Raw genomic sequence first — 23,989 nt, 5'->3', positions numbered from 1 at the left:
CACTAAACCTAACAACCGCAGTCCCGCATAAGCACAGTCAAAACCGTGGTTATTAATTGGTTAAAACAACCTAGGTTTTCCCAATCCAGCGAAGAGCGCGTTCACATGAAAAGGGTGTTGTTTGCACCATATGATCAATCACAAATATGGACAAGTCTAACAGAGCCGCATCTTTCATTCAAAAGCAAACAATAATTTTTGAGAATATATATATATATATATATATATATATATCCTTCATATTTCTCTAAAATATATAAATAATGATGGGGCAGTGATATTGATAAGCCTTGTAACTTACGCATTTACAGAGTCGACAAATTGCAAATTGGAAGATAGTCCAACTGACACCAGTGCTGTGTGAATATTTCTATAGGTGCAAAAAAGGAATTACCTTTAACTGTCCAGTCTAGTGCTTTTTCTGAAAACCCTTGGTGTCCACGTAGGCAATGTACCAGTGTGACCAAACAATGACTATCCTTATTTTTTCCTTTTTCTCAACGCTGATGCAGTGGAATGATTATCGATTAACAAAATCACCTTCACTCTCATCCACAGATGCTGTAATCTGAATATGGGGTCAATCTATGGCAACGATCACTCTGGGAACCCTATGAAGAGAGTATGCTGCATTTAAAATACAACAGTAAACATCAAAGGGTCTACATTATTTATAGATGAAGATGAAGAAAATGTATATATGTATGCTAATCATCAACTTTCATCTGCACAACTAACATGAAAGCTTAGAATATGTCAAAATATTTTTCATGCTAAAAGTACTTAGAAAATGCATGCTTGGGTTTCTTTTTATTCGCTGGTAAGACGTGCTTGAAATATTGAAAACTGGTTTGGTGTTAATTTCCGTGTAGTTTGATCCAACTATCAGTGTGAAATCAGAAACTGTTATTTTGATGTGCTGTTTTCTCACCAGTCACCCTCAAATCCATGTACCTATATCATATGATCCATGAACGAACATGATCTTTTAAAAAAGTCCAGAACGAGTGGCTCTCTGTATTTTATCAATTACATTGTTCATCTACCTGGCCGATGAGCCAGGATGAAGACGGATGAGAACAACAGGCCAGTGAAGCACTTAGAAAAGCATTTGAATGGGTCAAGTGGTAGGAAAGAGAATCATTCAGGTTAGCTCACACCTGTCCTGGTGAATCCCAGCCAGTTTGTGTACTTGATGTATTCCAGAGCAAGCACACCTGAATCCACTTGTCAGCTAATCACCAAACCTTTATCTGCTTTCTTCAGGTGAGCATGTGCAGGGTTATGCAGAATTGTGAGATTGCAGAGGGACAGGTTAAAATCACTGATTTAGGTGACCAAGAGAAACCCATAGTTACGGTAACTGAGCACTGGTAGTGGTAACCAAGAGAAACCTATAGTTACCATAACTGAGCACTGGTAGTGGTAACCAAGAGAAACCCATAGTTACCATAACTGAGCACTGGTAGTGGTAACTAAGAGAAACCCATAGTTATCGTAACTGAGCACTAGTAGTGGTAACCTTTTACTTTAAGGGGGTCCTTGTTACAGTGTATTTCATGTAACACTGCTACAACTAATGTAATTAAGTTATGTTGTTACAGTGTACTTCCATCATGTAACTGGAAGTAATTGAGGTGCTTGTTACAAATGGGAAGATTTGTACAAAATATACCTGATTAATGTTATCCTTTTTTCTTCTAAATTTGATTAATTAACATCAGTGACAAAGGTTGTGATCCCTAGTGGGAAATAATACAAACATAAATCAAGAGTAATACATTGTGATAATATTTTATTTCCTTAGGTGAATTGACTGAGAACAACATTGGTATTTGTGTACTTTACCCATTGGGTTTTAAAACCTTCAGATTCGGTTTATCAATCCAACTGGCATTTTGTTACCGGTGCCGATTTCCGCACAGATCAAATGCCTTCGGAATCTGTTTCGCTGGCTGATGTTTGTATATAAGTTAGTGTATACAAACTTACTTTAGTGTATAAGCTGCCAAGCTATCTTACCTGTAAGTTAAACTGGAGAAGTGGGGGTTATCAAACACGCTCTCAGGATTGGGTGACATTCGAGATCCCTCTGGTATATTTAGAGTTGGGAAAAATGGCACTTGTATAACATGCTCCTCATTCTTGGAATGATTTGCAAAACCTTAGGCTAAACGTTTTGGTTTCTATTATACCGTTTCCAGCCATGACATATGAGCTTAATGTTGTTGAATGTAATTTTTGTTTGTAATTGACTTGTTTTTATTTACACAGGGTTCAGCTATAAAAGAGACCTTGGTCTCACACTGATTTCTCTGTATAAATAAAGGACAAACAAAACAATTATGACAACATTGCTGTTAGTTTAAAGCTTGGATTCTCATTTTAGATTATAGGATTAACAGACTACTAAACCAGAGAAGACATGTAACATCCACGTTTGAGCCAATGTGACTACTACACTCACCTAAAGGATTATTAGGAACACCATACTAATACTGTGTTTGACCCCCTTTCGCCTTCAGAACTGCCTTAATTCTACGTGGCATTGATTCAACAAGGTGCTGAAAGCATTCTTTAGAAATGTTGGCCCATATTGATAGGATAGCATCTTGCAGTTGATGGAGATTTGTGGGATGCACATCCAGGGCACGAAGCTCCCGTTTCACCACATCCCAAAGATGCTCTATTGGGTTGAGATCTGGTGACTGTGGGGGCCATTTCAGTACAGTGAACTTGTCATTTTTAAGAAACCAATTTGAAATGATTTGAGCTGTGTGACATGGTGCATTATCCTGCTGGAAGTAGCCATCAGAGGATGGGTACATGATGTTCATAAAGGGATGGACATGGTCAGAAACAATGCTCAGGTAGGCCGTGGCATTTAAACGATGCCCAATTGGCATTAAGGGGCCTAAAGTTCTGTTTACGCCAAATTCGCCAAATCTACAGAAATCGAGACTCATCAGACCAGGCAAGATTCTTCCAGTCTTCAACTGTCCAATTTTGGTGAGCTCGTGCAAATTGTAGCCTCTTTTTCCTATTTGTAGTGGAGATGAGTGGTACCCGGTGGAGTCTTCTGCTGTTGTAGCCCATCCGCCTCAAGGTTGTGCGTGTTGTAGCTTCACAAATGCTTTGCTGCATACCTCGGTTGTAACAAGTGGTTATTTCAGTCAAAGTTGCTCTATCAGCTTTAATCAGTCGGCCCATTCTCCTCTGACCTCTAGCATCAACAAGGCATTTTCGCCCTCAGGACTGCCGCATACTGGATGTTTTTCCCTTTTCACCCCATTCTTTGTAAACCCTAGAAATGGTTGTGCGTGAAAATCCCAGTAACTGAGCAGATTGTGAAATACTCAGACCGGCCCGTCTGGCACCAACAACCATGCCACGCTCAAAATTGCTTAAATCACCTTTCTTTCCCATTCTGACATTCAGTTTGGAGTTCAGGACATTGTCTTGACCAGGACCACACCCCTAAATGCATTGAAGCAACTGCCATGTGATTGGTTGATTAGATAATTGCATGAATGTGAAATTGAACAGGTGTTCCTAATAATCCTTTAGGTGAGTGTAGTTGTGACACAGAAGGTACCTAGTTAGAATGAAGTGTACTTGAGGGGTTGCATAGTGACATTGCTCTGAAATTATAAATGCAAAAAGTGTGAGTACATCCAAACCATTCACTCATTATCCACAGTACCTAGTTTTTTAAGTGTCAGATGAGATGTGGATTTGAAAGTTGTGGCATCACATGAAAGTTGTGGCATCACTGAAATAAAATGTGTTTAGAACTAGTAAACAGCTTGTAAATATCGCTACTCTGGCAAACTCTGACCTTGAATCCGCCAATGGGACTTTTTACACTCTGACCCATTTTGTTTTATAAATGCTAGAAGGCCTGTCAGTGTTTCAAGCCAATAAGAGAGCTAAACTGTAAATAACATATAACTGGAAGGTCACTATTTTCAATCCCTGAGCCATGAAAATCTGTCATTATGCACTTAAGCAATGACCTTAAAATGACATCAATGTGATGACACTGGGCAAGTCAAGGAAAGGAGGCAAGGAAAGGGAAGGGTGAAGACGTTAGTGTGACACTGGGCCAGTCAAGGAAAGGAGGCAAGGAGAGGGAAGGGTGAAGACGTTAGTGTGACACTGGGCCAGTCAAGGAAAGGAGGCAAGGAGAGGGAAGGGTGAAGACGTTAGTGTGACACTGGGCCAGTCAAGGAAAGGAGGCAAGGAGAGGGAAGGGTGAAGACGTCAGTGTGACACTGGGCCAGTCAAGGAAAGGAGGCAAGGAGAGGGAAGGGTGAAGACGTTAGTGTGACACTGGGCCAGTCAAGGAAAGGAGGCAAGGAGAGGGAAGGGTGACTCGCCATCTGTTGTCATGGCGCCTCCTGCCCATATTCTACCACCCTTCTGCCCCCCCTCCCTTTCTCTCTCTCTACATCTCCCTCATTTCCCAGCTGCCCCCCCCCCCCCCCCCCCCCCTTAATTTCCCTGATGTCTGCCACAGTTTGTGTAATTTGTGTTTGGTTAGTACAGAGAATTACAGTCAGTGCATTAAACACACCACCCCCCCACACACAAAAAAAAACTGTAACGCAAACAGAGGAATCATTGCATTTGAATAAAGTATATTATTCCCTTTTCCCTGAATATTTTATCAGTCTGCACAAACATATTTGTCTCTATGTATCAGGCAAGGTTTTGCAGTTTGCCAAAACAATTCAGGACCAGTTGGAGATGTTCTTATGTACCAGATGCAGGTTCTTAGAAACACATGGATTTGCACTTACTGTACTAACCCTGGGACTGGACATGCTTGTTGTGCTAACCCTGGGACTGGACATGCTTGTTGTGCTAACCCTGGGACTGAACATGCTTGTTGTGCTAACCCTGGGACTGAACATGCTTGTTGTGCTAACCCTGGGACTGGACATGCTTGTTGTGCTAACCCTGGGACTGAACATGCTTGTTGTGCTAACCCTGGGACTGAACATGCTTGTTGTGCTAACCCTGGGACTGAACATGCTTGTTGTACTAACCCTGGGACTGAACATGCTTGTTGTACTAACCCTGGGACTGGACATGCTTGTTGTACAAACCCTGGGACTTAACATGCTTGTAGTACTAACCCTGGGACTGAACATGCTTGTTGTACTAACCCTGGGACTGAACATGCTTGTTGTACTAACCCTGGGACTGAACATGCTTGTTGTACTAACCCTGGGACTGGATATGCTTGTTGTACTAACCCTGGGACTGGACATGCTTGTTGTGCTAACCCTGGGACTGGACATGCTTGTTGTACTAACCCTGGGACTGAACATGCTTGTTGTACTAACCCTGGGACTGAACATGCTTGTTGTACAAACCCTGGGACTGAACATGCTGATCACTGGTTGTAAGTAAAGTTCCCTGTACTTAAGCATTATTCCATGAAAGGTGGTTTATCCTCTACTGCACCCCAGCTTTTCACCCAGCTATTCACCACGGGACCTCTGTGCTTTGGGATCACAGTAGGCTACAAACACTCATTCATGTCATTACACAAGTACCCCTGTCCAGGGCCACGAACGGGATGGTCTGACCTTGTTGGCTTTTGGGTTGGCAACAGCTACCTGATTGGATGGTCTGACCTTGTTGGGTTTGGGATCAGAAACAGCAAACTCATTGGATGGTCTGACCTTGTTGGGTCTGGGATTGGAAACAGCAAACTCATTGGATGGTCTGACCTTGTTGGGTCTGGGATTGGAAACAGCAAACTCATTGGATGGTCTGACCTTGTTGGGTCTGGGATTGGAAACAGCAAACTCATTGGATGGTCTGACCTTGTTGGGTCTGGGATTGGAAACAGCAACCATTTTGGTTACTGGCCATATGATGCAAATTCTAGAGTACCTGCCACTCACATACCTGAGGCCATTTTTCTGTCAACCTTTTTTTTTTATTCAAGTTCAGTGTTGGGCCTCTAGAAATGTGTATTGATTCTTATGGTTTTCAAAGAAAAATACTTAAAACAACAAACAGCCCAGAGTCCAAAAGAAAAATGACGGACTAATCACACATTTTTATGTCAAAGAAAAAAAATACACCAGAGCCAAACAAATAAAGTATTTTTCATCATAATCTGAAGGCCAGCACACTTGCTGTGTTGCAAACAAAACAACACAACCTGAAAACAGAAATACAAGGAAATTCTGAAAAAGGAAAGACAGAACAATCATCCAACAAAAAACTCAAACATTTGGGAAAAACTCTAAAATTTGGGGCACGCAGAAGCGAAAGTTCATGAAATCTGCTAAAATGGAGCTGCATGGACGCATTGAACTAAATGCTGTGAACAGCGATGGAGACACTGAAAATAGACTTCTACATAGCAACATGACCTGAATCAAAGAGGAAAAACGTGGGTCCTATTTTCTTTCTCCCCTTAGTCTAAGAATACTGTTGCTTTAATCAAAAAGACTTCACACAGTAATATAGCTAGGAATATTCATATTTGTTTGGGATCAAACCACTCTGGGAACCTCTCTCTCCCTAGGTAGACCGAATTTCTGCTATATTGCTGACCCTTGAAAAAATAGTCTTGAAAGTTTAGTCATCCTTCATGTTGTGGCGTCCCACCACTGAATCAGTCTTGCATAACCAAGAGAAATGCTGGCAGGTTCAAGAACATTTTGGAAGCAGCTACCTGGGCCAGCTCATCTCCTGCAAACATGCTATAAGGACCAGCCCATCTCCTGCAAAGATGCTATAAGGACCAGCCCATCTCCTGCAAACATGCTATAAGGACCAGCCCATCTCCTGCAAACATGCTATAAGGACCAGCCCATCTCCTGCAAAGATGCTATCTGGACCTTGTCAGGACAGGTGTTTAAAGGCTCCAGCAGAGAAGCTTGAAGATGAGGCCAAGACAGCTGCAGAAGTCGGAAATGGAAGGCAAGTGACCAAGAAGAGGAAACTGCAGAAAGACACAACAATAAGACACCAAGACATAGTGCCCTCACTGCTGCACTGCCCCTGAGATGTGGGAGTCGAGCAGAAACTCAAGCAGCCAGGACACAGAGCCTTTGGAAGTTGGATGAACCCGCCTGCCCCCATACTCCCACCTGCCACTCTGAAGCATTCCCACAAAACCCTGCTTCCCCAAGCCACAGTGCTTACTTACTAGTTGTGCGTTTTACACCACTTCCGGTTTTCAGTAATGAAACCCCCTACAGGGCCTTAAAGCTCTTCTCCTGTGTCAGTGCCTTGTGTCTCCCCCTGGTAAAAATTTCAACCACCAACCATATGAGAAACTTTTGGGGGGGGGGGGGGGTTTAACTGTGGATTCAGAGTGCAGTTTGTTGTAGTCACAGGCCTTATTTTGTCCTCAACATTTGACCAGACCACACAACAAAATGCTAACCCTAGCCCTATATAGAGATGGGTAATTATTTCTAACCTTGAATCTAGAGGACAGCTGCTTCAGTCTCCAGACACCATATCTGAATCATCTTCACTCATCAGTGGCCACAGTCCAAATGGCACACTGTTCACTACAGAATCCTGTATGGGCCTGGGTCAAAAGGAGTGACCTAAATAGGGGGCACAGTTACATTTGAGATGTGGTCAGGGACTGATGGCTTGTGAAAATGCCCATTTGCGTGCTCAAGGTATCATTACTGTTTATAAGCAACAGATGTAAGCATATCTCTTTAGCCAGCTTCTTTAGCTACTCCCGCATGGAAGAGATCATAAAGTTATCAATAAATATTGACAAGAAAATGGTGTCAATCCTAATCAGAGCATTGGGGGAGATTCACTTACAGCTGCTCTAAATACTGTATCTAAATATAATGACGCGAGGGAGTGAGTTCTTGGTGTGAGCCAAGGTATATTTAAACCAGGGACACATTAGCTAGCTGTCATTTTAAAAGCCTCAAACTTCGTTTTTTTTAAGAAAAATGCTAATTTCAGCCCGGGAAAATGAAGATTGTGTGACTTCCATGAATTATTAATGTCTCGACTGCATTACCTAAAACTCCATCTCTAACACTTCCACTCAGGCTGAGTCTCAAATGAAACCCACTTCCTTATAGTGTCCCACCTGTTACTAGAGTCCTGCTGGGATCCTCATAAGCCCCGGTCTAAATATATGCAATACTTAGGACACAGTGTTCCATTTGGGAGTGAGACACGGACCCGTCTGATGAAGGCGGTAATCATGCATCTAAAACCGCTGCTTTCATGCATTTTTGAAGAGCCCCACGGTTTCCATCACGACCATCCACACAAAACAAAGGTTTGGAGATGCACAGTAGCCGTTCCTCTGTTGAATGATCACAGACAGAGCGCACTATCCCTCTCACCCGCCCTCTTTCTCGGCCCCTCCCTGGCCATCCATGTTGTGCATTGTACCTCAAGTGGGCTTTCAAACCGGTAAAGCAACGGTTCACTGTAACGAGATGTGGTATCCATCGCAATCTCTCTCTGCGATAGAAGGTATATAACTAGGCATACCGTTCTGACAGAATGCAACTCAACATGAAAACCTGAAGGAAACTTCACTTGACTTTCTATCTTTTTTATATGCCAGTCACATAATCGAACATCACCCCCCCCCAACCCCCTCCCGTGAAAGACACTCATTACTTGAGCCCCTCGATGCAGACTATTTCACACAGTGGGAATACCAAGCAGAGATTACATTCTAAACGTGGTGCCCAGGGGAGGTTCTGGGAGCCTGAGTTGGAGTCATTTGTGACACAGCCTCAGTGTCCAGGGAGACCGTGGAGAGGTGAAACAGATGTCCCAAAACAGCACCGTATTCACAATTCAGTGCACTGCTTCTGACCACAACCAGAACAACACTAAAGGCTTCCGTTTGGGATGGAGTCTAATAGTTCCCCAGAGTTTCTGGCAAACAAGATGAACTACTTGTATACATGTAATTCCACTAAGGGTGCCAAATCGATTTGGAGCTTGAAAGGCAAAGGACCCACTACAGTTTTTTTATTACATGTTGTTAGTTGAACCATTACAAGTGATTAATGTAATTAATCTTATTAATAATTTGAAAATGAAAATTAGGCCTACCACAGTCTCAGACTAAGAGGATTAGAAGTAGTGTCACAAGAAACAGAAATTATTCATAAAAATGGGGCACCTTTCTTCAGGGAAAATAATCAAACGTATCGTTATGGACTATGACAGTTTAATTATTTATTTATTTTTCTACATCAATGGGCCATGTATTGGAAACTTTCCAAATAAAGTTTACAGATTACAGCTACAGGATACAACCCACAGAGATCTATGAGCATCAGAGCTGCAGAAGGCCAATCAGAGCTGCAGAAGGCCAATCAGAGCTGCAGAAGACCAATCAGAGCTGCAGAAGCCCAATCAGAGCAGCAGAAGGCCAATCAGAGCTGCAGAAGACCAATCAGAGCTGCAGAAGCCCAATCAGAGCAGCAGAAGGCCAATCTTTGCTATGGAAGATCGATATGTAAATTTGTCATTTTCCATGCAGGCCGTCTCATTCACTTTGAACTGAACTGTGTGTTTACTGGCACTAGCAAAAGCGCAATTTTAGATAAACAGAAAGGATTTGGAAAAGACTCAAAATATACCTAAATATTTCCCTGCAAATACTGCATGTGAATACCAAGGGGGTCCTCTGACATTTGGGAACATACCTTTATCATACAACTACAGACAGGTGACCAGCCAAGGGTAGCCTTGAGAAAGGAAGAAATCACGAAAAGAATAACTATTTGACTTGATTAATGTCTGCACAGGAGCATTCGTTTTTCCTGGGCAAATAGCAATTCTCACCCGACTATTTCATCTCTCCATTCTAAAAAAAGTTTATTGTATAAAAGAATTGACAAGATGAATAAATGGACAGCCAGGAAAACCAAACGCTGGGCCAGAGTAACCTTTGGAGGTGATATGCATGTTAACTTGTCAAATAACTCTCCACCCATTGACCACATTATTTCCTGAAGCAAGCAGCAGTCCTCAAATTGAATTACAATCTGACAGTATGTATTTATTCAACATTATTTATGGGTTAGGGTCAACACGAATGCCAGTTCATTAATTTTTTGTTAAATTATTTATAATCAAGGAATGTAGGCCGATGGAACTGGCAATGACACAATAAAAACATATTTTTGTAATACACTGATCAGCCATCACACTATGACCACCTGCTTAATAAAAATATGGACTCCACTAGACCTCTGAAGGTGTGCGGTGCTATCTGGCACCAAGACGTTAGCAGTAGATCCTTTAAGTCCTGCAAGCTGCAAGGTGGAGCCTTCCATGGTTTCTCCAGCACATCCCACAGATGCACAATTGGATTGAGATCTGGGGAATCTGGAGGCCAAGTCAACACCTTGAACTCATTGTTGTGTTCCTCAAACCATTCCTGAACCATTTTTGCTTTGTGGCAGGGTGCATTATCCTGCTGAAAGAGGCCAATTCCATCAGGGAATACCGTTGCCATGAAAGGGTGCACATGGTCTGCAACAATGCCCAGGTAGGTGGTACGTGTCAAAGTAACATCCACATGAATGGATGGACCCAAGGTTTCCCAGCAGAACATTGTCCAAAGCATCACACTGCCTCTGCCGGTTTGCCTTCTTCTCATAGCGCATCCTGGTGCCATGTGTTCTCCAGGTAAGCAACGCAAACGCACCTGGCCATCCATGTGATGTAAAAGGAAACATGATTCATCAGACCAGGCCACCTTCTTCCATTGCTCCGTGGTCCAGTTCTGATGCTCATGTGCCCATTGTAGGCACTTTCGGAAGTGGACAGGGGTCAGGATGGGCACCCTGACTGGTCTGCAGCTACGCAGACACATATGCAACAAACAGTGATGTTTTGTTCTGACACCTTTCTATCAGTACCAGAATTAACTTTCTCAGCAATTTGAGGTACAGTAGCTCGTCTATTGGATCGGACCACACGGGCCAGCCTTCACTCCCCACGTGCATCAATAAGCCGGTTCACCGCTTTTCCTTCCTTGGACCACTTTTGATAGGTACTGACCACTGCAGACCGGGAACACCCCACAAGGGCTACAGTTTTGGAGATGCTCTGACCCAGTAATATACAGAGATGGGGACAAGTCACACATGGTCAAGTCCAAGCAAGTCTCAAGTCTTACCATCAAGTCTCGAGTCAAGTCTCAAGTCACAGTTCAGATAAATCAAGCAAGTCAAGTCAAGTCAAGGGTTCACCCTAAGCAAGTCAAGTGGAGTCCTTATAAGTTTCAAGTCAAGTCAAGTCACAGTACTAAAGAGATGAACACACACACACACACACAGTCCTCTGTTTCTGACGTGCGCTCGGTGAGAAGCTCGATTTCAAAATCAAATACCGCTGTGTCCATAGCAACGCGCAGTTTTTCATGGCAACGGTCTGTTATCAAGAAATAACACGCATTCTGCACTGGAATTCAGCCAATCCATGTAATAAGGGCTAATAATAACAACCTTATAAACTAATTATTGTCACTGAAAAACTGCCTAATATGTAATTACGCTGTAATTATTCTTGTCTGTATGAGTAAAAAAAAAACCTCTTCGAAATGTTTAGGTGCTAGTAATCACATCGGCGCCTCCATGTTAGCCTTTCATGCAGTAAAGTTAACTGTTATGGAGCAAGCACAATGCTTTTTAGTTTCCACGCGCAGTCCACAAACACTTGAAAATGCCCACATTTAATACAGACATTATAGCCTACGTGTAATAATATACATGCCCGCTCATTTTAAGATGCCCATCAACATTAAAATTCAGGCTATGCCACTGTTATAGTCAAATTCCCTTACATCTATTTACCAGACGTATTCAGTAATGATAATGGTCACATTTCTAACAAGAAAAAAAAAAACGTAATATGGAACCAAGGCCAAATTATGACAAACAAAATATTAATTCATTACATTAGTAACTTAATCGTTATAGATCTTATTGAAACTGAATATAAAGAGATTACTTTCTTACCTTTCCTTGTGGGTCTTAAAATGACGAATTAAATTTGACGTTTTTGCATATTTAGCATCTGGCAAATCTTTTTTTTATTCACACGGTCCAGTTCAAAGTCCTTGTATCCAAACGATACTATTTGTGGAGCTCGACTAACGTTACTGTCTGCCAAGTTTGGCGCGGTTTGAATTGTGCAGCGTTAAAGGCACATACGCTGATTAGTGGTGCTGATGTCACAACATGTAAAATAATTTTATTGCTGTTTGTTTATTATAAGTTCAAGTCATTGTCGAGTCTTCCACTTCAAGTTAAGTCAAGTCTCAAGTAACTTGTTCTCAAGTCAAAGTCAAGTCAAGTCATTTTCATACTTCAAGCTAGTCACAAGTCCTGAAAATTGTGACTCGAGTCAGACTCTAGTCAAGTCATGTGACTCGAGTCCCCCACCTCTGGTAATATAGCCATCACATTTTGGCCTTTGTTCATGGTCGCTCAGATCCTTACGCTTGCACATTTTTCCTGCTTCTAACACATCAACTTTCAGCACAGAATGTTCAATTGCTGCCAAATATATCCCACCCACTGACAGGTGCCATGATAACGAGATTATCAGTGTTATTCACTCCACCTGTCAGTGGTCATAATGTTATGGCTGATCGGTGTATTTCCACCAAAAATAAGACAGGGAAGATTTAATCTCTCATGTAATGAGGTCCTGATATATTTTCTTGGAAGTAGCGGGGCCTTGAAGGTGAAATGTTTGAGAACCCCTGACCACAAAATCTAATAATAAAACACTTCATTTTTTTCTGCTTGAAGATGGCCATCGAAGTTGCACTCAGACTTCTGCAGACTGCCTTCCCAATGACTGCTTCGATCCCATGTTGATAAGTGACTTGACTGGTTGCCCATGGAGCCACTTTGTTCGAAAGCAAATGTATTTGATTAAGTCACTCTGGATGAGAGCGTCTGCTAAATGACTAATATGTAAATTGACTGTAATACAACATACCTGTATATAACAGTTATTGGGTTTGGCATTACAACCCCAGAGTCAGCCTATCAGTCCAGTTTCACTTGTTATCACTGCACTGGCTGGTTCCTGTTGACATTTCCAGATTCACTATCTGACATTTTCATTAAAAAAAAGGTAAACTGAAACTAATCTCCCAAATGGCTGGAAGCACCAAAAAATCTGACAGATCTATTAATTGGACACCAAGCAACATTGTTGAATTACATAATGTCCCATTCAGGTCAGGGAAATATTTTGTCAAATAAATTAGATTAGACTCAATTTAATTGTCGTTGAACAGTACAATGAAATTCAGTTAGTATCTAACCAGAAGTGCAAAACAGAAGTGAGCAGAAAATGTAAAAAAGTATTTACAAAAACGTATTTACAAATATTAAGTATATGTAATGTATATTACAAGTGGAATGTATAGATGCACAATGAAGGAAAACGCAGTACAAATGGCAATACTAAATGTGCAATAAAGCAAATAGAGGAGGGTGGAAAGTTTACAAGCATTAGGTATAGTGTACAGTATGCAGGATTGGGTTGGTTACTTTTTGAATGTAATCCGTTACAGTTACAAATTGCTTGTCCACATTTGTAATCAGCATCTTAAGACTCAGTAACATAATCTGATTACTTTGTGATTACTTTCATATTAAAAGGCAGTGGAAAACAAATAGGAATAGCCTACAGTGGGGCAAAAAAGTATTTAGTCAGCCACCAATTTTGCAAGTTCTTCCACTTAAAAAGATGAGAGAGGCCTGTAATTTTCATCATAGGTACACTTCAACTATGAGAGACAAAATGAGAATAAATCCAGAAAATCACATTGTTGGATTTTTAATGAATTTATTGGTAAATTATGGTGGAAAATAAGTATTTGGTCAATAACAAAAGTTCATCTGAATACTTTGTTAAATACCCTTTGTTGGCAATGACAGAGGTCAAACGTTTTCTGTAAGTCTTCACAAGGTTTTCACACACTGTTGCTGGCTTTGGCCCTTTCCTCCATGCAGATCTCCCCTAGAGCAGTGATGTTTTGGGGCTGTCGCTGGGCAACACAGACTTTCAACTCCCTCCAAAGATTTTCTATGGGGTTGAGATCTGGTAACTGGCTAGGCCACTCCAGGACCTTGAAATGCTTCTTACGAAGCCACTCCTTCGTTGCCCGGGCGGTGTGTTTGGGATCATTTTCATGCTGAAAGACCCAGACACATTTCATCTTCAATGCCCTTGCTGATGGAAGGAGGTTTTCACTCAAAATCTCACGATACATGACCCCATTCATTCTTTCCTTTACATGGATCAGTTGTCCTGGTCCCTTTGCAGAAAAACAGCTTTGGATGCAACTCAGCATTCTTTCTTCTCCAAACACGACGAGTTGAGTTTTTACCAAAAAGTTCTATTTTGGTTTCATCTGACCATATGACATTCTCCCAATCCTCTTCTGGACCATCCAAATGCTCTCTAGCAAACCTCAGACGGGCCTGGACATGTACTGGCTTAAGCAGGGGGACACATCTGGCACTGCAGGATTTGAGTCCCTGGCGGTGTAGTGTGTTACTGATGGTAGTCTTTGTTACTTGGGTCCCAGCTCTCTGCAGGTGTGGTTCTGGGATTTTTGCTCACCGTTCTTGTGATCATTTTGACCCCACGGGATGAGATCTTGCGTGGAGCCCCGGAACGAGGGAGATTATCAGTGGTCTTTTATGTCTTCCATTTTCTTATAATTGCTCCCACAGTTGATTTCTTCACACCAAGCTGCTTATCTATTGCAGATTCAGTCTTCCCAGCCTGGTGCAGGTCTACAATTTTGTTTCTGGTGTCCTTTGACAGCTCTTTGGTCTTGGCCATAGTGGAGTTTGGAGTGTGACTGTTTGAGGTTGTGGACAGGTGTCTTTTATACTGATAACAAGTTCAAACAGGTACCATTAATACAGGTAACGAGTGGAGGACAGAGGAGCCTCTTAAAGAAGAAGTTACAGGTCTGTGAGAGCCAGAAAGCTTGCTTGTTTGTAGGTGACCAAATACTTAATTTACAAAAACAATCAAAATTGTCTCATCTAAACAGTTGCAAAGTTAACAAAAAAGCAACACTCTAGCTTTAATGAATACATTAACTACTTTGAGGAAAATATCATCACCATTAGAAAACAAATAACTGGCTCCTCCTTAAATAGTTATAGTCCCCAAATTCTCAGTTGTCCTGAGAATGTCCTGAACCTCCCTGACCAGGTTTCAATGGGGACACTTAAATTTTTTTGATCCCATATCACTTGACACATTCATTCAATTTGTAATGATATCTAAACCCAGAAATTGTCAGCTAGACCCGATTCCAACAAAATTACTTAAGGAGCAATTTCCTGTGATAGGTCAGCTAATGTTGAACATTATAAATTGCTCCCTTTTCTTCCGGATGTGTACCAAACTCACAAAAAATTGCAGAAATTAAGCCTCTTCTAAAAAAATCTAATCTGGATCCTGACATATTAAAGAATTATAGGCCAATATCGAACCTCCCGTTCCTCTCAGAAATCGTAGAAAAAGGTGTTTCCCAAAAACTGAATGACTTCCTGAAGACAAATAACATTTATGAAATGCTCCAGTCCGGTTTCAGGTCCCATCATAGTACTGAGACGGCACTCGTGAAGGTAACAAATTACCTTCTAATGGCCTCAGACAAAGGTTCCAAATCCGTCCTGTTGCTTCTTGATCTTAGTGCTGCTTTTGACACTATTCATCACTCATTTCTCTTAGAGAGACTGGAAACCCATATTGGGCTAAGGTTCTACCCTGGTTTAAATCTTATTTATCTGAAAGATATCAGTACCTGAGGAGTACCTGGCTTGAAAGGCCCGTTGCTGTCCCTGTCCAAAGTCCTTCTGGTTGTGTTGCAGATCAAGACAATACCTGACGATTTCAGCTGTCACTGTGCTGACACCTCCCTCTCCCCCATGTTGTCCCTGTCCTTGTCCATCTGGTCATGCTTCAGACCTGGACTACGTTTAAATAGACTCTAGACTCAGCCCACATGCATTTATTAATTATTACAATTTGTACTATTAATATGTTCATCTGGCATAGCCAGAACTGGCCTGGTCACCCCTCTGAGCCTGGGTCCTCTCTAGGTTTCTTACCAACAATGTCGGCCTTCTTAGGGAGTTTTTCCTAGCCACTGAAATTCAACACTACTGTTGTTTGCTCCTTTAAGGCTAGGTGTTTTGTAAAAGCACTTTGTGACAACTGCTGATGTAAAAAGGGCTTTATAAATACATTTGATTGATAATGTGTGTTTATGGAAAATGATAAACATGTCTTTTATAATTGAGATAATAACATGAATAGGTCTCTCTGCAGGTGTTTCCCACCAGCATTAACTGGTGCCTGCATTCCAAACGGCACCCCATTCCCATCATGCTCTGGTCCAAAGTAACACAATGGATAGGGAATAGGGAATAGGTTTCGGGATGCACTCTTTCAGAACATGGAGGAGGAAGACATATGTGTCATCATCAGCTGCATTGAAACCCATTATCCTAGCTTGATAATAATTGATACATTGTGTGTGGATAATGAGTCATGCTTCTCCTATGTGAATGTGTAATGTATTCCATAGTTCATTTTAAGATCACTGTCTCTCCTCCAGAAGTGATTATTATTGACTTCCCTTCGCCTCAACCAATTAACTGGACCTGGATCCCACCACCACAAAAAGATCTGCAGCAAGTCATGCTTGGTGACTCAAATGGCACATACCCTACATAGTCTAGTGTTTGATCTAGGGCTCATATGGGGAATAAGGTGCAATTTAGGATGAACCAAAGCTAGCCGTGATGTGGACATGTGCCACATGGACAGTGTGATAACCAGTGAATTCTTACAGTCATGTTGGATACTGTAAGGGAGGGGATCAGGCTCCTGTTCAGTATGTCACAGTACATGTTGGCATTCATGGTTCCCTCAATGAACTGTAGCTCCCCAGTGCAAGCAGCACTCACGCAGCCCCAGACCATGACACTCCCACCACCATGCTTGCCTGTAGGCAAGACACACTTGTCTTTGTACTCCTCACCTGGTTGCCGCCACACACACTTGACACCATCTAAACCAAATAAGTTTATCTTAGTCTCATCAGACCACAGTTCCAGGCATCCATGTCCTTAGTCTCCTTGTCTTCAGCAAACTGTTTGCAGGCTTTCTTGTGCATCATCATTAGAAGAGGCTTCCTTCTGGTACGACAGCCATGCAAACCGATTTGATGCAGTGTGTGGCATATGGTCTGAGCACTGACAGGCTGACCCACCATCCCTTCAACCTCTGCAGCAATGCTGGTAGCACTCATATGGCTATGTATTGTCACATGAAAAGATATAATCAAATATTTGCAAAAATGTGAGGGCTGTACTCGCTTGTGAGATACTGGAATGTTTCACAGCCCCAACATCTGTCCTATGAAGAGTGTAATACTGTAAGATAATGTTTCACAGCCCCAACAGCTGTACTAATATAAAGAGTGTAATACTGTAAGATAATGTTTCACAGCCCCAACAGCTGTCCTAATATGAAGAGTGTAATACAGTAAGGTAATGTTTCACAGCCCCAACAGCTGTACCACTATAAATAGTGTAATACAGTAAGGTAATGGTTCACAGCCCCAACAGCTAAAAACAATATACAGTATGTTGAGAACCAATGTCAAGTCACCCACGTGGACATGATACTGCTAAGACATCAGTGTGATATGATACTGCTAAGACATCAGTGGGACGTGATACTGCTAAGACATCAGTGTGACATGATACTGCTAAGACATCAGTGTGACATGATACTACTAAGACATCAGTGTGATATGATACTGCTAAGACATCAGTGTGATATGATGCTGCTAAGACATCAGTGTGACATGATACTACTAAGACATCAGTGTGACATGATACTGCTAAGACATCAGTGTGGGTCCAATGAAAAATGCAGGGTAGAGTTTGTCATGACACCAGAAAGAGATCTATATTGGTCTAAAGAAAAGAGTTTGACGTATTTTTTGTTGTTGCTTGTCACAGGAGGAATTGCAGGCAGAGTTTCTTTTGCTACTGTGTTTCTTACAGGGTTAATGGTGTGTTCTGCTCTGTGTCTTTCTAAGTCCACCACCACACACCTGCTGGGAGGCTTATCATTTACCCACGTTAAGTCAGAATCCTGACAGGGGTGTCTAAGATATCGCGTGGGTTAGGAACAGAAAAACACATACAGTATATACTACTCCTAAAAACTCATTCCGGTGAGCGACTTTTTATACAAATCAAGTTGGCTAGATTTACGTTCCAGTGCCAAAAGAGTCAAACATGGGACAAAATAATGACCTGACAAGACCAGACATTCCTAACAACACAAGAGCAAACAACACGAGAATAAACCACACAAAAGTAAACAGCAGAAGAGTAAACAACACAAAAGTTCAAAAAAAGAAAACAGAAGAAAACAGACAACATACAGCCTGGTGTTTGGCTGAACAGAGCAGCACAGGGCTAGTCACACCTTCACACCAACATGTGCACAGTGCATGCACCACCCCCCCACCCCCACCCCCCTCCACCCACACACGTACACATTGGAGATTACCCAACCAAAAGTTTGTAAGTCAAAATTTCACCCGCACACTCACACACACACAAACTAACACACAACAAGCTACAGTATACACTCACATTGAGCTGTAGCGTTTCCATCCACTGTCCAATGTTCTTGTACCCCGGGGAGCTGTGGTTGTTCCTCTGGTATTGGAACAGTTCGTACCGACCCGGAGCATCACCGTTCCGGTTGAACGTCACCGACGTACCGGCACTTCCTGTAAAGGGAAATCACAACACAAAATGAGGGGCTCATTGTGGGCCCAGGAAGCCCAGAGCCCAGCCAGAGTCCAGATTTATATGGAGCAGGGACAAAACCTAGACAAATGTCAGATTTAGTGGAATGAGAGTCCCAGCGTGATGCACGATGCTATCTCTTGTCTACCATTAGTCGTTCCGTGGCCTGGTGAAGTCTCCTTGGCTGAATCATTGGTCAAAGGAATCCATGAAGATGAGTGATAAATGTTCATCTTTTCTTTTTCATTTGTACATCTGTCTAGCATCGTTGAAGAAAATCTTTGATAAAGGCACATTACAATGCTAGCATTGCTTTGTCATACATTTGTTTATCTCTGGAACAACTTGACACAATACTCCATTATTTTGACACTTGTGACAGTCCAATCCCTCAGAGAGTCGGAATAACTGGTAGTGACAATGCATCACTACCACTAAGAGGGTTTTTATTTTATTGTTATCTTCCTCTTCTGTCTGGGCTCCTCGATCAATCCACACCCAGAGGTTCACTTATTCATTTCTGTTTCATTTTCTACTACTGCAAGAAACCACGAAACCCCCAAAAAACAAACGTGTTTCTCTTTATGGTTTCCCTTAGCCCTGCAGCAGAGACCTCCTTCAGCACTACATTATATTATATATATTTTATATATGTATATATATAATATAACATAGAGTTATATATATATATATATATATATATATATATATATATATATATATATATCTATCAGGAGACAACTTTAAGTCAAGTGTATGAACAACCGGGTAGTATCCGTCCCCCATTTGTTTCTCCCTTTCTCTCTTCCCCTCTGTCGTTTAGTGTGTGTGTTTCTGTGTGTGTGTGTGCGTCTGTGTGTACAGTTTGTGTCGTTCAGTGTGTGTTCATTTATGTCTGTGTGTTTGTGTGTGTGTTGTAGTGATGTGCCCTAGGCAGCTAGGATCACAGAGCAACAGTACAAACACAACAGTATCACTATAAGAACTGTCTTACTCCAGACATCCCTTAACATAGAACAGTATTACCAGTGTACAACATAGTGTCCATAACATAGTATCCATAACATAGTATCCATAACAACGTCTACAACATAGTGTCCATAACATAGAGTCCACAACATAGTGTCCATAACATCGTCCACAACATAGTGTCCATAACATAGAGTCCATAACATAGTTTCCATAACATAGTGTTCATAACATGGTGTTCATTACATAGCGTCCATAACATAGTATCCATAACATAGAGTTCATAACATAGAGTCCATAACACAGTGTTCATTACATGGTGTTCATAACATAGTGTCCATAACATAGTATCCATAACAACGACCACGACATAGTGTCCATAACATAGTGTTCATTACATGGTGTTCATAACAAAGTGTCCATTACATAGTATCCATAACAGTGTCCATAACATAGTGTCCATAACATAGTATCCATAACATAGTGTTCATAACATAGTATCCATAACCATGTCCACATTTTATTGTCCACAACCCATTGTCCATAACAGTTTCATATCAACGCAATAGCATGTGCACCTCAACAGGTACAGCAGCTGTGACATATTGCAGTGTGAACAACTACATATTTGCTTTATTTTACAGTAGCCTGTACAACTACACAACAACATAACTACAGATCTCCACAATTAGACAACAAATCTACACAACTACACCACTACAAAACAGCACAACTACACAACTCCAGTGAAACCATATTATCTAACTGTTGGTTGCCATTACTGGAATTCTCAGAGTATGTAGAAGAATAATTCATGCTTGGTTGTGCTTGCATGCTCTATCCTAGTATGCAGGAGTCAGCTTGTTCCTACAAAAATACACCTGCACTCTTCTGGAAGGTCTCAGAAATCCCTTTTACTTCTTTGTAATCTCAATAATACATACAGGACCCAGTTCCAGAGCGTGGAGTCATCCAGTAGAGATTCTACTTCTAGTCCCAATCTCTTAATCACCCAACAGTAACACTGCATATCTTACTGGGAAACAGACTCTTGCAGTGCTCCACGATACCACAGCGCTTGTATCTTTAAGACATATACAAATCCTTATTTGTTGTGGTACATTTTTAAGGGAGGAGATTGAATGGGAACTGTGACAGGAGGGATGACTCTCAGACAGCACTGAAGACTGAGCCTGCTGGGATCCGTGGGCGGACTGGCAGCCTGTTGCTGTGCTCTTCTGCCTGCTAGCTAGTCGCTTCACGCTTCATTAGCTTCTCTCTCACATACTGACTGCTGCCTCAACTCTCTCTGCACTGAGCTGAAAGAGATAGCTGTCTCTGCCTCTGTACTGGGAAGAGCTAATAGAAGAGAATCTTCTGTTTCTGCCTCTACAGGGGTGAAGGAGGGAGATTTAGATGATCACTGATGACTCCCTATGATAGGGCTACCAGTCTTTCACTCTGCCTCTATCTCTGCTTCTCTTTGTTTTTGCCAGACCTATGTCTTTGAATTTGGTTTTGTGAGTGTTGCATTCACTAATGACAAACTCAAAGTATTGTTGATGGAAAAAACAAGGTAACTCAGTAAGGAATAACTTCCATAAACAAACCAAAACAACGGGAACTATTTCTGAAAGGAACTAAAAAGGTTGTCCAGTAAATGCTGTCAAACAACAGGAACAATATGTTGCAAAAGAAAATGCAATTTGCACCACAAAAGAAAAACCAAAAGAAAAGTAACACCAATTAAAGATAAGAAAATGGGACAAACAAAAACAAAAGTGAACAAAAATAAGAGTGAGAAATCAACTGAAGCTGTATTAGCTGTCCCAGCCAAGGTGAAAGGAATCTGAACAAACGAGGTCACCAACACTGGTGAAATGCTGGCTGAACACATGAGTGAACAGGGCCAACCATAAATAGGTCAACAGAATCAAAAACGATCTGGATTTTAGGCCAAACATTATTATTTTTTTACCAGAATTATATGGAAGAGGATGCTGTCCACCTTTAACTGTGGGACAGAGACAGGCCTTCCAAGGTCTTCCAAGCTTATGAGCACCATGGTCAAGGAGGTTGAACACTTGGTTGAATACTCGTGTTTATTCTACCAACTCAGTTTACCTAGTGTCAGTACATGGAACCTAAAATCCGGGCTGCGTTATACCGGAACACTTAATTAACTGAAACAGCACTGTACTCAATAAAAGGCTGACGAACAGGGAGGCATCTGCCCTGCGTCCGTCCTTCAAACTGGGCACCAGAATGCTGTTAAATCACTATCATTCAGTGCAAACTGTGTCAATAGAAATGGACACACCCAATTGTTTTGCTCAGGGTACATGACCAGAGATCAGAAAGAGAAAAAAAGCTGTATTTTGACAATGGAATTTATTGTTTTAATTTTATTAAAATGTTATTGCCTTTGTAAATGTGACAAAAACATCAGCAGCCAATCTTCAAGTGAAAGGGGACGTAGGTTCAGTGTTATTGTTTTGCACATCTAGAAAATGTGTTGATGCAGTAAGTAGTCAGACATGTTGATGTTTGCATCTGTGTTGTTTTAATGCAAAATAATTAAGTTATGAATACCTAATAGTGCCATGAGACTCAGTTATTATTGCTGAAATAATTTATGTTGATTTACTCAACTGATTTGCGGCAACAGGTTTCCACGAAAAAAATTGTTAGCTAAACTGATGACTTTTTACAGTATTGATTAACCACAGCCAAACAGACAGTTCAACCAACTGTTGAAACATATGATGTTTTGCAACCACTGAGCAGTTCCAACAGTGGTGATGGCTGTGGGTCCTGTCAGTAGGAGAAACAAGCCAGGAAAAAGTACTATTACAGCGTGCAAATACGGTTATTGGTGCCAAGCTGGTACATCATCATGGTCACCACCATGATATACATAGGTCATCACCATGATATACATAGGTCCTTACCATGATATACAGAGGTCATCACCATCATATACAGAGGTCATTACCATGATATACAGAGGTCATCACCATGATATACAGAGGTCATCACCATGATATACAGAGGTCCTTACCATGATATACAGAGGTCATCACCATGATATACAGAGGTCATCACCATGATATACAGAGGTCATCACCATGATATACAGAGGTCCTTACCATGATATACAGAGGTCATCACCATCATATACAGAGGTCATTACCATGATATACAGAGGTCATCACCATGATATACAGAGGTCATCACCATGATATACAGAGGTCCTTACCATGATATACAGAGGTCATCACCATGATATACAGAGGTCATCACCATGATATACAGAGGTCATCACCATGATATACAGAGGTCATCACCATGATATACAGAGGTCATTACCATGATATACAGAGGTCCTTACCATGATATACAGAGGTCATCATCATGATATACAGAGGTCATCATCATGATATACAGAGGTCATCATCATGATATACAGAGGTCAACATCATGATATACAGAGGTCATCACCATGATATACAGAGGTCATCACCATGATATACAGAGGTCATCATCATGATATAAGGAGAACTCCAGACAGAATGCAGCATTCCGGATAAGTAAAGAGCCCTACCAACAGCAGAAACAGTAGTCTAGACGTTAGGTGAAAGTGCCTTTTCTATCTTATGTCACTTGAGATTTACAGTGGGGAGAACAAGTATTTGATACACTGCCGATTTTGCAGGTTTTCCTACTTACAAATCATGTAGAGGTCTGTCATTTTTATCATAGGTACACTTCAACTGTGAGAGACGGAATCTAAAACAAAAATCCAGAAAATCACATTGTATGATTTTTAAATAATTAATTTGCATTTTATTGCATGACATAAGTATTTGACCAACCAATAAGAATTTTGGCTCCCACAGATCTGTTTTTCTTTAAGAAGCCCTCCTGTTCTCCACTCATTACCTGTATTAACTGCACCTGTTTGAACTCGTTACCTGTATAAAAGACACCTGTCCACACACTCAATCAAACAGACTCCAACCTCTCCACAATGGCCAAGACCAGAGAGCTGTGTAAGGACATCAGAGATAAAATTGTAGACCTGCACAAGGCTGGGATGGGCTAAAGGACAATAGGCAAGCAGCTTGGTGAGAAGGCAACAACTG

The 23,989-nt window shown here is 41.4% G+C and overlaps 1 protein-coding gene across 3 annotated transcripts in view; it reads right to left on the bottom strand.

Annotated features, from left to right (window-relative positions):
* LOC105007334 (metabotropic glutamate receptor 7) overlaps positions 1 to 23,989 on the bottom strand; it is a 246,303-nt gene that overhangs the window by 47,954 nt on the left and 174,360 nt on the right. For all 3 annotated transcript variants that reach the window (XM_029114239.2, XM_034287020.1, XM_029114238.2), the window contains exon 7: positions 18,717 to 18,856. In XM_029114239.2, coding sequence (XP_028970072.2) covers positions 18,717 to 18,856 — 140 coding nt within the window. The remainder of the gene's footprint in view (positions 1 to 18,716; positions 18,857 to 23,989) is intronic.

This window comes from Esox lucius, chromosome 17, assembly GCF_011004845.1.
Source record: "Esox lucius isolate fEsoLuc1 chromosome 17, fEsoLuc1.pri, whole genome shotgun sequence".
In the NCBI taxonomy this organism is placed as follows: domain Eukaryota; kingdom Metazoa; phylum Chordata; class Actinopteri; order Esociformes; family Esocidae; genus Esox; species Esox lucius.
Note: the sequence above shows the minus strand (reverse complement) of the source record. Positions and strands in the feature narration are given on the sequence as shown.